The 13968-nt window shown below is 36.8% G+C and overlaps 1 protein-coding gene across 1 annotated transcript in view; it reads right to left on the bottom strand.

Annotated features, from left to right (window-relative positions):
• HVA22K (HVA22-like protein K) overlaps positions 1-13734 on the bottom strand; it is a 63698-nt gene extending 49964 nt beyond the window's left edge. Inside the window, exons 1-4 of the mRNA XM_090007879.1 lie at positions 13668-13734; positions 12429-12580; positions 11843-11901; positions 10926-11023 (exon numbers count right to left, since the gene is read on the bottom strand). Of these exons, the coding sequence (XP_089864005.1) occupies positions 10926-11023; positions 11843-11901; positions 12429-12461 (190 nt within the window). The 5' untranslated portion in view covers positions 12462-12580; positions 13668-13734. The remainder of the gene's footprint in view (positions 1-10925; positions 11024-11842; positions 11902-12428; positions 12581-13667) is intronic.
• Positions 13735-13968: the final 234 nt, after the last annotated feature.

The following is a 13968-nucleotide window of genomic DNA, read 5'->3' as shown; positions in this document are numbered from 1 at the left end:
GAGAATATATGTTTAATGATTTTCAAAACTACTTAAAACAAAATGGAATTTGTCATCAAAGGTCTTGTCCTAGAACTCCGCAACAAAATAACTTAGAGGAAAGAAAACATAGGCATATAATAGAAACCACTAGACTCTTTTAATTTCCAAGAATATTACAAAAAAATTTTGGGCCGAAGCCATTCTAACTTCAACTTAATTAATATAACTCTTTCAATCTCATTAAACAATGTTTATACATTTGAAAAACTTTTTAAAATGACTCCGGGTTTTAAAAGACTAAGAATCTTTGGTTGTAGGTGTTATGTTATTACTCATAAAAATGATAAACTTTCTCCAAAAGACATTGAGTGTGTTTTCTTAGGCTATAGAGAAAATAAAAAAGGATATCGATGTTTTGACCCAATAAATAACAAACTTTATATTTCGAAAGAAGTTACTTTTCTTAAAAATGAAAATGGGTTTGAGAGTAAAGAATCGAGAGAAAACATTGATTATTCATTTCTATTTGATTTATTACCAAAAAATGATAAGTCTAACTCTATTGAGGTTTTTGAGTCTTTTGACAATGGTTCTAATAATGAACATTCTCTTGATGATAAGGATAATAATCAACATGAGAATTTGAATGAACTTATATCAAGTAATACACATGTGTATACTAGACGGGGAGAAAGTAATCATCCATGTACTCTTGACAAATGCTCTCAAAACATATCTTGAGAAGAGTCCTAACCTAGAAAATCAAATCGTATTTCTAATGCACCAAGTAGATTTGTATCCTACAACTCATTTTCTCCAAATTTTAGAGCATGTTTAATAACCCTTCACTCTTACTATGTACCATCTCATTATAATGATGCCAAACAATATCCTCATTGGAATAGAGCTATAAAATTTGAACTTAATGCTCTTAAGAAAGCCAACACATGGGAAATAGTTAATCCTCCCCTAGGTAAGAAACCTATAGGATGTAGATGAGTGTTTAAAGTAAAAACCAAAAGTGATGAGTCGTTAGAAAGATATAAGGAAAAGTTAGTTGTCAAATGGTATGCTTAAAAATATGGAATAAATTATGATGAAACATTTGTCTCGATTGCTCGAATGACAAGTGTTCGAGCTCTCGTTGCCATTGCATCTATTAAAAAATAGCTTATTTATCAATTAGATGTTAAAAATGCTTTTTTGAATGACGATCTTGGTGAGGAAGTTTACATGAAACCTCCTCATGGGGTGAATTTAAATGAAAAAGTTTTAAAATTAAAAAAAGCATTTTATGGTCTTAAACAAGACCCTAAGGCTTGGTATGACAAATTTAGTAATGTGTTGATTAATTTGGAATTTATCTCTTGCTATACTGCTCGCTTTGTCAAGAAAACGGGTGACACTATTGTGATTCTCCTTTTATATGTTGTTGATATGATCATCATAGAAAACAACAAAAAAGGAGCGAATGAAATTAAAACAATTTTAAAGAAAACTTTTGATATGTCTGACTTGGGTTTCTTGAGATACTTTTTAGGCATTGAAGTAGCCTACTCACCTCGAGGATATATTATCTCTTAAATGAAATTAGCTGCTTATATTTGTGCTAAGTCGGGGATCTCAGATGAAAAAGAAGGTGGAGACCCCTGAAGTTATAAATGCTAAATTAAGACTAGAAGATGATGTTTTACTTGAAGATCCTACTCTATATCGTCAATTAATTAGATCTCTTACTTATCTCTTCATCACCTTACTTATCTCTCCATCACCCAACCTGATATTGCTCATGTTGCTCATGCGGCAAGTCAGTTTCAGCATGCCCCTACCATTGTGCACATGGCAGCAGTAATGAGGATTATGCAATATATTAAAAACACTATTTCAAAAGGCTTTTTCTTATCCTCTTCCTCATCTTTTGATTTAACTACTTATACTGACGTTGATTGGGAAGGTAATCCCAATGATAGAATCTCAATTACTGGTTTTTGTATTTTTTTAAGAGATTCGCTAATTTCCTGGAGGTACAAGAAACAACATCTCAACTCCATCGAAGTACAAGAAACAACAACATCTCAACTCTATCCTTAACTGAAGCCGAATATCATGTCATGAATACAACAACAATGGAGATTAAGTGGCTTAAAAGTCTTCTCAGTGATATGGGTATCATCATCTCAACTCCATCGAAGATGTGCTGTGACAATAAAAATGCAATCTACATTGTAAGCAATCATACCTTCCATGAGCGCACCAAATATATTGAGATGGATTGCCATTATGTTCATGATGAATATTTAAGAACTATCACTTTGGCATATGTCACCTCGGAGTATCAGTTGATCCACTTCTTCACCAAAGCTCTTCTTACTCCTCGTTTTCTCTTTCTTCTTAGCAAACTTTCGATTCTTTTCCCGTAAAGTTTGAAGCAGAGTGCTATATATATATATATATATATGTGTGTGTGTGTGTGTGTGTGTAATTCCTTTGTATTGATCGATAGGGGTATTTTGGTCTTTTCACTTGTACAATAAGTTGTTTATTAGAAACAACTTATTTTTCTTTTCATCTTTCTTTTTCTTTTTTTTAATCTTTTTTATTCTTTCTTTTTTAGAAGCATTGGGGACCCCACCATTGGAGTCGTTGGGGCCCCCAACGACTCCAAGTGTGGGGAGCTCCCAATGGCTCCCTCTCCTTTTTCTTGTATATATAGGGGTGTCCCCCCTTCATTTGTAAGTAGTTCTCTCTCTCATTTTCAATAATATTTATCTTTTTTCTTTTTGGCATATCCCTTTGTGGATTTATGTGTGTGCACTTAAAGTGCTTGTTTACTCTCTTTGTTTCTTGTCCATTGTTGGACTTATAAGTGTTCTACACTTGATATTTGTATTTCTGCTTCATTACAGTGCATGTCCCATGACAATTTTTATAATTTTTAACAAGCAAACAAGAATCATGCTTAATATAAGTAATTCTTCAAAAATGAATTCATAAATCCAACAATCAAGGAATAAGTGCACCAAGGCACATCACATACAAAGGATCCAATAACTCTCAACGAGAAGACAAGAGAAATATATATGATCTAAAAAAAGCCTTTTAGATTAAAGTCATAAGTCTACTATGAGACAACAACGCAATGTAACATTAATAGAGATTCTCGATAAACTATTTATAAACCCAAAAGCATACATAATTATCACTAATCATGAATACTCAAAGCAATAAGATAATCTAATAACTTATAGCTACATAGGCTATACAAAAGCTATGAATTTTAATACTACATACTAAATATCACTCACAATACATCAAATATAAACCTTCTAAGGGGCAAAATATAATTCATGTTGAGAATAGGTGGTTTTAAGTAAAGTTATTTTACATTAAGATGCTATTTGTAATTTAGTTTTTATAATGGGGCTTTATTGTAATTATGTCTTTAAGCCTCTCTCTATTTAACATAGAGAGAGGCCCTAATATCAAATTAAGCTCTGAGGTTTTCTGTGCAGCCGCCTCTCTCTCTCTCTCTCTCTTCTCTCTCTAGGACTCGGTTCAGTTTCTACATGGTATCAGAGCGTCGCCAATCGTGGGAGCGTGATCGACTGTGACGTGGGAGCGTGATCGAGTGTGATCAAAGCTCGGCGTGGGAGCGTGATCGACTGTTACGTGGGAGTGTGATCGAGTCTGATCAAGGCTCGATCGATCGTGGAGGCCATCTTGATCGTGATCAAACTCCGATCCAATGAGTAAAAGAAATCAATAAAGAGATCATGTCAGCGATGTAAATTTTTTTTGGATCTGATGACAGATCTGGTCATGCTGTGGGTTCGTGGATGCTTGTTGTTGGTTCGTAGCTTCTTGTTTTATTGTTTCGTGACTATCTACTGCCTCGGTGGTAGTTCCTGCCGTCAGTCTTGTGACTACCTGTTGAGAGTTTGATTGTTGTTGGTATAGTGTGCACTGAACATGTCGTGTGAAATATTGATATCGTTGTTGTTGAGAGTGTGATTGTTGTTGGTGATTCTACATATGGTTGGGGCCCTGTTTTGTTTATCTTGATATCGTTGTTGTGGGGAGATTGATTGTTGTTGGTACAATTTCCACTGAAAAGGTCGTGACTTCCTGCTTATTTTGGGTAGCAATCCAACACGTAGTGGTGTTGCTCGTGAAGAAAAAAAAATGAATGACTTAGTGTCGAACTGTATATGTCTGGGGAGCTGCCCCTGTTATGAAAAAAAATTTACTGTTGCATATGCAGAAGTCATGTTAGTCGTGATTCACTGACGTGCTGAATCATTTTTTTGTTTGTGGGCTGCTGCTCACTACTGTTGTGGGGTTTTTTTTGTTGTTCGTGAGTGAACAACTGCTGATTGGAATATCAGTTGGCGTGTGAGTGTAACACACGGTTTTTCCCTGTTTAGTTTGGAGATTGTCCAGTTTTTTTTTAACCAGAAGTATGGCTGAAACTTCGAAATGTGATTCAAAATTGGAACATATTGGAGAATATAAGGCATTTGCCAATCCATTTTCGTACGGTTCGTCTGTAAGGTTAAATGAAACTAACTATGTCAGGTGGTCCAGAACATTTATGATGTCGGTATCTGGACATCGTAGAAAACATATCTTGTTGGAAGATGAACCCACTGAAAAGGTGGGAAAATATGTTACCTGGGATGAAGATAATGACATAGTTATGTCATGGATTATGAATAGTGTCGAACCCCATATTGCAGATGGTTTAATTTATTATAATATAACCAAACAGATGTGGGACAATCTTCGAGATACATACTCACAAGAGACTAATGTGAGTCGTATCCTACAAGTCGAACAGGAAATATACAATTTACAGCAGGGAGATCAAACCTTGGCCCAGTACTATGCCTCCGTAAAAGCTGCGTTTGAAAGACTTAATGCTCACAGACCTCTCTGTTGTTCGAAACAAAAAGATCATCAAGAACAAACTATGGTCGCTAGGTTTCTTACAGGTTTATCTTCAGAATTTTCTGTTGCAAAAGTCCAAATGTTGACTGGTTCGAATGTACCTACTCTTGCTGAGGCATATAACCGTCTAAGCAGACTTGCGATATCTCTTCCACATTCTAAGCCTGTGACTCAGTCATCTGCCTTAGTTGTCTCATCTGGTTATGGACGTGGAAATCTTCAGAACATCAGAGGACGAGGTCGCGGACGAGGTGTGGGAGGCAGAGGAAAGCTTCAATGTACATTCTGTGGAAAATCTGGACATTTAGAAGATCATTGCTGGGATAAGCATGGCCGACCAACCTCCTCTTCATCAAAGTCATATGCTCCTAGAGCTAATATTACTTCTCTCGAGGCAACAAAGGCACAAGAAAATATCTCTGCAAGTGACAGTAGTATAACCCTCAGTCGTGTTGAATATGATGAGCTGATAGCTCTTCGTCCTTTGAGTTCTACCTCTCCTGTTGCTGGTGTTGCCTATTCAACCGGAAATCTTCTTCATCCGACTGACAGTAAGTGGATTATTGATTCTGGTGCATCCATACATTTGTGTGGAAATTCACTTGTTTTTTCAGATCTAAAGGATATTAAGGCTCAGCTTGGAGTCTCATTAGCCGATGGGAGTACCTCCCCGGTTGTTGGTCAGGGAAATATTTCTATATCCTCCTCATTACAGTTGAAAAATGCTCTTCATGCTCCAAAATTTCCTCAAAGTTTACTGTCTGTTAGTTGTCTTGTAAAAGAACCAAACTGTAGAGTAATATTTGATCCAATGGGTTGTCATTTTCAGGATTTGCTGACGGGGAAGAAGATTGGTGGAGGCTATGAAGAAAATGGAATCTACTACTTACATCATCCAATGGGTATTGTTCATGCTGCAGTGGAACATTCATTTAGTCCTGTTCAGTGGCATCGTCGTCTTGGTCATCCTTCATTGTCAAAGCTTCGTTCGGTCTTTCCTCAGATTCCCTCCACCACATCATTTCAGTGTGAAGCATGTCAGCTGGGCAAGCATCATCGAAGTTCGTTTCCTTCGAGTCAGAGTCAGTCTAGTAATAAAGTCTTTGAACTTCTTCATGCAGATGTATGGGGTCCTAGTAAGATTCCTACTAGGACTCAGTGTCGATACTATTTAGTTATTGTTGATGATTTCTCTAAGTTATCATGGGTGTTTTTAATAAAGGAACGATCTGATGTTCCAAATATTATCAAATCTTTAATTCTTGAAATAAAAACTCAGTTTGAATCTAGTGTCAAGATTATTCGCACTGATAATGCTCTCGAGTTTAAATCAAAAAGTATGTTACAATTTTACCAAGATAGTGGCATCCAACCCCAAACTTCCTGTGCCTATTCATCTCAACAAAATGGGGTGGCTGAGCAAAAACATCGTCACCTACTTGATGTTGCCAGAACCATTATGATCCAATCAAATGTTTCTGCGTTATACTGGGGAGATGCAATTACAACTGCTTGCTATCTGATCAACTGCATGCCTTCCTTTTCTGTGGGTGATCAAATTCCAATTCATATCCTAAAACCAAATACCCCTCTCTTCTCCCTCTCGCCCAAAGTGTTTGGATGTGTTTGTTTTGTACACAAACTTGGCCCTGACCGTGATAAATTAGCTACTCAAGCTACAAAATGCATATTTATAGGTTACCCCAAAAATCAAAAGGGATATCGATGTTATGATTCTACAGAGTATGTCAGTGCGGATGTATCTTTCTTGGAATCCACTCCATATTACTCTAATACTGGTTCCCCGCTGCAGGTTGATCCAGCTGAGTCTTGTCCATTACCTATACCTCCTTTTCCCTTGGAATCCGTGCCCTCATTCCCGAACCACACTTCATCCTCTTCCAGATTTCATAATCCTCCATTGGTATATGTGCGTAGAGATCCATCCCCTGAGGTAAGTTCTACTGACAATAATGATCTTCATGATGATGATAACAGGCCGATTGCTCTACGAAAGGGGACACGACAATGTACTTTATATCCCATGTCTCATTTTGTCTTCGAAGCCAGAATTGGAAATCAGATGAAATCTTTTATTTCAGCTTTATCTGCTGAAGTTATTCCTCTGAACTATCAGCAGGCAGAGCTTGATACTCGCTGGAAGATGGCTATGCAAGAAGAAATGGATGCCTTAATATCTCAGCATACTTGGGATCTAGTTGATTCCCCAGCAGATGCTGACATTGTTGGATGTAAATGGGTATATACGATAAAGTACAAATCTGATGGTTCAATTGAACGGTACAAGGCCAGATTAGTAGCCAAAGGGTATACTCAGACATATGGTATTGATTTCTTTGAAACTTTTTCTCCTGTTGCACGAATGGGTACCATTCGTCTTGTTCTCTCAGTAGCTGTGCAGCATGGTTGGAGCCTGTACCAATTAGATGTGAAAAATGCATTTCTATATGGGGACCTATCTGAAACTGTTTACATGCAACAACCTCCAGGATTCGAGGTTGAGGGGGAGTGTCAGAAGGTGTGTAGATTGAAAAAGGCAATTTATGGCTTGAAACAAAGTCCTCGTGCATGGTTTCAGAAGTTGTTTGAAGTGATGTCAGGTTTTGGCTTTAATAGGTCAGCAGCAGATCATACACTATTCATAAAGAAAACTAGCTCGGACATAGTTGTTATGGTGGTATATGTGGATGACATCATTCTTACAGGTGATGATGTGAAAGCTATTGAAGCCACAAAGGCTCATCTTCAAAAACACTTTGTTACAAAAGACCTTGGTTCACTCAGGTATTTTCTGGGTATAGAAGTTGTCAGGAGCAGTGAAGGGATGGTTTTGTCTCAACGGAAGTATGTTCTTGACTTATTAAAGGAAACAGGAATGTTGGGAGCTAAACCAACAAATATTCCCATGGACCATAAAGTTGAGTTGTTTGAAGAAGGGTCAAAACTGGTTGATAGCAAAAGCTATCGCTCCCTAGTTGGGAAACTACTGTATGTAACTGTGACCAGGCCGGATATTGCTTTAGCAGTAAGTAAAGTCAGTCAGTTTATGGACAAACCAACTGAGGTACACTGGAATGCAGCTATTATAATTCTCAGATATCTAAAATCTTCTCCTGGAAAGGGGTTATTGTTCAAGAAAGGTGGAACTCTGGATATAGTGGCCTATTCTGATGCTGACTATGCAGGATCTGTAGTAGATAGAAAATCTACCACAGGATTTTGTGTGTTCCTGGGAGACAACTTGATCTCTTGGAGAAGTAAGAAGCAAAATGTGGTTTCTAGGTCGAGTGCAGAATCAGAATATCGGGCTATGGCCCAAACAGCTGCTGAATTGATGTGGGTTCGTACTGTTCTTCTTGATCTCCAGGTGAAGGTTTCCTCTCCCATGACCATGATGTGCGATAACAAAGCTGCAACATATATAGCGAACAATCCTGTATTTCATGAGAGAACAAAGCACATTGAGGTTGACTGCCACTATGTAAGGGATATGGTTCAAGCGGGTCATATCACTACCCAATATCTAAAGTCGGAAGACCAAGTTGCAGATATGTTCACAAAACCTCTTGCCAGACCAAATTTTTCAAAATGTTGTGACAAGCTGAGCATGATTGATATCTATGCTCCAACTTGAGGGGGAGTGTTGAGAATAGGTGGTTTTAAGTAAAGTTATTTTACATTAAGATGCTATTTGTAATTTAGTTTTTATAATGGGGCTTTATTGTAATTATGTCTTTAAGCCTCTCTCTATTTAACATAGAGAGAGGCCCTAATATCGAATTAAGCTCTGAGGTTTTCTGTGCAGCCGCCTCTCTCTCTCTCTCTCTCTCTCTCTCTCTCTCTCTCTCTCTTCTCTCTCTAGGACTCGGTTCAGTTTCTACAATTCACAAGGAGAAAAACAAGTTAATATTATGACATACAAAATGCATTCAAGTATATATGAACAAAGTATCCAATGCACGAGTCATTTGTAATACGAATGATAAAGAGAAATGAACACAAGTCACATAAAAATATCCAATATCATTCTCAAGCATAATCAATCGAGGATGTTTTTCAAAGAATTAATTTAGCATAATGAGAGCAATATCTTAAAGTCAATCATTGAAACCACATGAAAATATGAGACATGAGCATGTCGAGATGAGAGCATACAAGATATTCATGATATTACCAAAGAATTAAAATTATGATGACTCAAGACATACATTATACAATAATCTAAATTTCTTAAGGAACACATTTTTAACATAAAATTCACATAATATACTTAATAATCATGCTTTGACACATGCTCAAGGACACCAAAGATCATTACAAAAAAATTAGTATTTTGCAAACAACATGAAAAACATATAAGCATAGTATTTAAGATTTTAAAGAAAACCACATACTCTTGTAAAATATAATTTTCATGACGACATTTTTCAAAAACATATACATATTCATAATCAAAACATATATTTCATGTAAACATGCTTAGACAAAAACATATATCAAAAAGTCCATAACTTTTCACAAGTTCTAATTTTAATTAACTTGAAAACATATTCATTTTTAACATATTAATAAATATCTACTATATTTCAAACACATTTTTTTTAATATATACCATAAATATTTAAGGTAGAGAATCCAAAGAAAATACATACCGGAATACAAGAGTCTCGAGTCCAAGCCGTTAATCAATTCAAATCTTTCTTTTGAAGCACAAACACGAACAGATACCAAGACCAAGATACCTCACGCTGATACCATGTTACGAAATGGTGCAGAACCCAAGGCATTCCAAATCATAATCCAAATGTCAAATCAAAATACATTTGAATACTAACAAGATACAAACTAATACAAGTTTTGTGAATAAATGATTTCATTCATAATGAACAATAAAATACATAAAATAAATAAATACATGAAAACCTCACTACAAAATGCACTCAAGAATACTAAAAAAATATCTACTACTACCCATCTCTCTCTTACCTTACAAAGGTACACACCCACCCATATTTATAGAGAAAAGTAGAGGAGAAGAAAAGAAGTGGAATGGAGAGGGGAAGTCCTCTCTCATTAAAGAATGAGAGAGAGCTCCCAAAGGTTAGAATTCTAGCCGTTGGGAGCTAGTCAAACTAGCCTTGACTTGACTCCCATATATATTATATATATTTACAATATATATACTTATATTAAATTAATCTTAACACCCTTGTCATAAACATTCTTATGGACATTACAATATTGTAAAGGGGTAGTTTAGTCTTATGGTTCTTTATTGTTTCCTTTTCCTTTGCAACATTGAGAGAGTCGACCTATATAAGTAAAGTGGGACTCTCATTTATTTTTAAATAGAATGAAACTTGTATTCACGAGAACTTCTCCTGTCTTGTGCCTCTCTTGTGAAACCCTAACCTAAGATTGAGATTCAAATAGTGATCATGTGTTACTAATAAATAAGTATTGTGAGGTTAATGTGTCAGAACATATAACCATCGAATATACTGTAACGTGATACAGTAAAAAACAAATTGAACAAGATGTTAACATGTATCAACTTATTGTTAAAAGTTTCATTTTGGGAATTTTCTCGTCAAGGAAAATCTTGTGATATTTCAAAAACTCTTCAGGAAAATATTGACAGAATTCTAGAAAATAAAAGAAATGCAAATAAAAAGGAAAATACTTAAGAACTTAAAGAGAATGAAAATAAAAGAATAACAATAAAAAGAGATGATAAACTCAATTTATCACAAATTAATTAGCAATTTCAAGTTACATTCATATCCTCAATGATATTTGTGACTATGTCGCATCAAGTAGAAATTCTTGAACAACCACATCATCTATAAGATTAGAATGCATTTCTCCATCAGATAAAAGTAAAGTGAATGTCAATGAAACAACTTGTATTTCAAAGACAAGAAAATTGGATGATAAATTGGAAAAGAACCAAATATTAGGAAATCATGACAAACCTGCCCAATAAGACAACCACTTCTCTTGTTCCTTGCGATCATTCCTTTCTATGGCCTTGAATGTGGAGTATACAGGCAAAGCAACTCCAACTGAACAGCTACATTTAAAAAGTCCAAAGACAGGTATAAAAAGAAAGGTTATGCTTCAGCTAAATTCCACACTAAACCTACCACCAGGCTCCAAGTCTGAGCGAAATAAGTTTTGATGTACATAGTTTAACACTATAAATGTTGATATAGCCATGAAATGACTCACAGACCATGACAAAAGAAGAAGATCAATGTCAAGCCTTGTGAATCCAACCATATATTTACTGCAGATCAATTCATGTAGCAATTTTACATGCATAGATAACAAAAAGGAATACATTTTGTTCACCAAGAAGGGGAATTTTTTTTTTGGAAGGGAACCAAGAAGGAGAATATGATCACGTAAGCAACATTATAAGTCAAGACAACAGTAACTGTCAATGGATTGGACCAGGCTGACCGAACAGTGCCTCAAGTCAAGAAAGTTTGGCTTTAAATCAACAAGGTACAAGAATTTTAGACCCATAATTGAGCTGTGTCTTGGTCATTTGCCAGCCCTGCCACGGTTGACATAGAAGTAATTGACCAGAAATGATATCCCTCAATAGACAGATCGTGCAAAGTGGAAACCTGACGAATGAGAAGAGGCATGAAAGAAATGTTAATGAATTTGGCAAAAGGCACCTGAGAATTCTGTGAAAAGCTTCATCATTTCTGTGCTACTTCCTATGAAAAGCATTATGATTTCTGTGTTGCTAAAAGCAGGGTATCTTTTAGGTGCTAAAAGGTGGCAGCTGAAAATATTGAATTAAAATAAGGAGATTTTCAATTGAATAAAGTTAAAGCCACAACATCCTACTTTCAGGTCCAAAGAGATGAAATCTCACCAAGCTGTTCGAATGACAATGTTAGAGCCAAGTGGGCACAGCAGTAACCGCAACCCAACCTGCAACAAATTAAGCTTTATAGTACAAATCTGAACTTACAATACGCACAACAAAGAACCAACAAGAAAAAGGGCAAAGAAAAACAGAAGCTAAAAGTAGGAGACACAAATTCTCCAAACTTAGAAACATAGTTATTAAGCAGACCACTATTCTTGTAACATATGTTTAAGATGCGCTTCTCACATGCACGTGCACATGGGTGCACATGGGTGCACACACACACACACACACACACACACACACACACACACACACACACACACACACACTAGTTGCCCAAGATATAATGCTGATTAAAAAGTTCTACCCTGTGAAATGTGAAATGGTCAGAGAGATGGTCAACGTGATAGAACGCAAACTAAAAAACTTTACCCCCAGAAATTGTTAGAGAGATAGGTGCTTCACGCTCCAAAATAAAATCACATTCAGTAATGCAGAGACCATCCATTTATAAGCTCCTACCAGACAACATATTTGGAGAAAGAAAAAAAGTAAAAGAGAAAATAAAAAAAGTTGACTTACGCACCTCACTAGAAACTGCAGATCCCAGAAGAGCCATTTGACATGGATTAGTGATACTTCGCAAGTCAGATTGGAAGTTTACATCAGCATACAAATTCAATTTAAGCCGTCCACTTCATTTTCCTTTCTCTTCTGATACTATGAAAGTTTCAACTTCTGAGTATAAGAGACACAAAAAACTGTGAACTTCAGCATAGGAGCGAAATGATCCAAACAGGATTTTTAATTGATTCTACCAAGCAAGAAAGATCCAGCAATCCGAGGCAACAGCACTCATGAACAATAAGAGGTAAAGGAAATATATCCTCTAGTAAAAATATGAAGTTTGGAGTTTCGACACATCCATGCAAACACAAACACGCAAACCCAAGCATCCCCATGGACACAAAAAAATGCCATATTCTGATTTTTCAGGGTTCCAAACAGAGAATCATGCACATATGTTATTTGTCACCAAAAACAGTAAAGGATGCGTGAACTAAATAGGGGTCACAAAAAGCATGTGTGTGCGCGCGCTCGCATGCGTGTTTGTGTGCACGCCAATGGTTAATCCTTAAAAGAAGTGCGTGTATTCGTGTGGACGCCCACATGTGTGTGTGTGTGTGTGTGTGTGCACGCGCCATTGGTTGGTTTTTCTGGGACAGAAAGGCAACGACGATCGCACCAAAATATGGCACAACATTTTTTCGTCGATTGGACTTGAATACAAATAATCGAAAAAATAACGCAAAAACGTAAAGCAAGAAAGAAAAACCAACATCCGAAGCATCGATTAAACCCCAACTAGTGGCGCCAAGCAAGACCATCACAATCTTCGATCAGAAGATAAAACGAAAATCCCATAACCAGAAACAAATTTCTAAAGGCCAAACACAATCTTTATCATCTTACGCACTCGGCCGACTAACTCCAAAAGAAGATAACAGAAATCGCAGAAACATGAAATACAACGACGAGGGAACCCGATTTCAACAAGAAAACGACTGAACGGATTCGAACGAAAGAAGGAAGAACCGAATAAACAAAAGCATAAACCGAGTTCAACGAGAGAAATAACCATAATTCGATTCCGAAACCCCTCCAAAAATCGGAAGGTTCAGCGACTTTCAGATTCAAATTTTAACAGTAAAATGGGGGAACGGATCGAAAAAAGAAAACCTTAGATCGTTCTCCCAATAGTAAATTGAATCAAAACGGGAGATGAGAGGTGAGAAAGAGAGAGAGAGAGAGAGAGAGAGCGTACCCAAGCAGAATCGATCACCTTCTGAAGAGCTTCGCCTTCGAAACGAAGACGCCTCGAGTTATAAATTATTCCCCTCTTCATCGAGTCGTAAGTCGTAACCACCAACGACCCTTACGGGACGGCCATATGTATCGGTCTGAACCCGGTAAACGAGATACGGACCTTCCTAGTGCCTGATGGGTCCAATTACCGATAAGCTTGCCCCATCAAGGGTGGAACACGGTCCGGTATACCCGACCGAAACCTGATCCGACTCACACTTGACAGACACACGAACCGGGTTCGGATGGGGTCTGCAATT

Source organism: Nuphar pumila, chromosome 5 (assembly GCF_984573655.1).
Source record: "Nuphar pumila chromosome 5, dmNupPumi1.hap1.1, whole genome shotgun sequence".
NCBI lineage: Eukaryota > Viridiplantae > Streptophyta > Magnoliopsida > Nymphaeales > Nymphaeaceae > Nuphar > Nuphar pumila.
The sequence above is the reverse complement of the archived record's forward strand: the minus strand, read 5'-3'. Positions and strand labels throughout refer to the sequence as shown.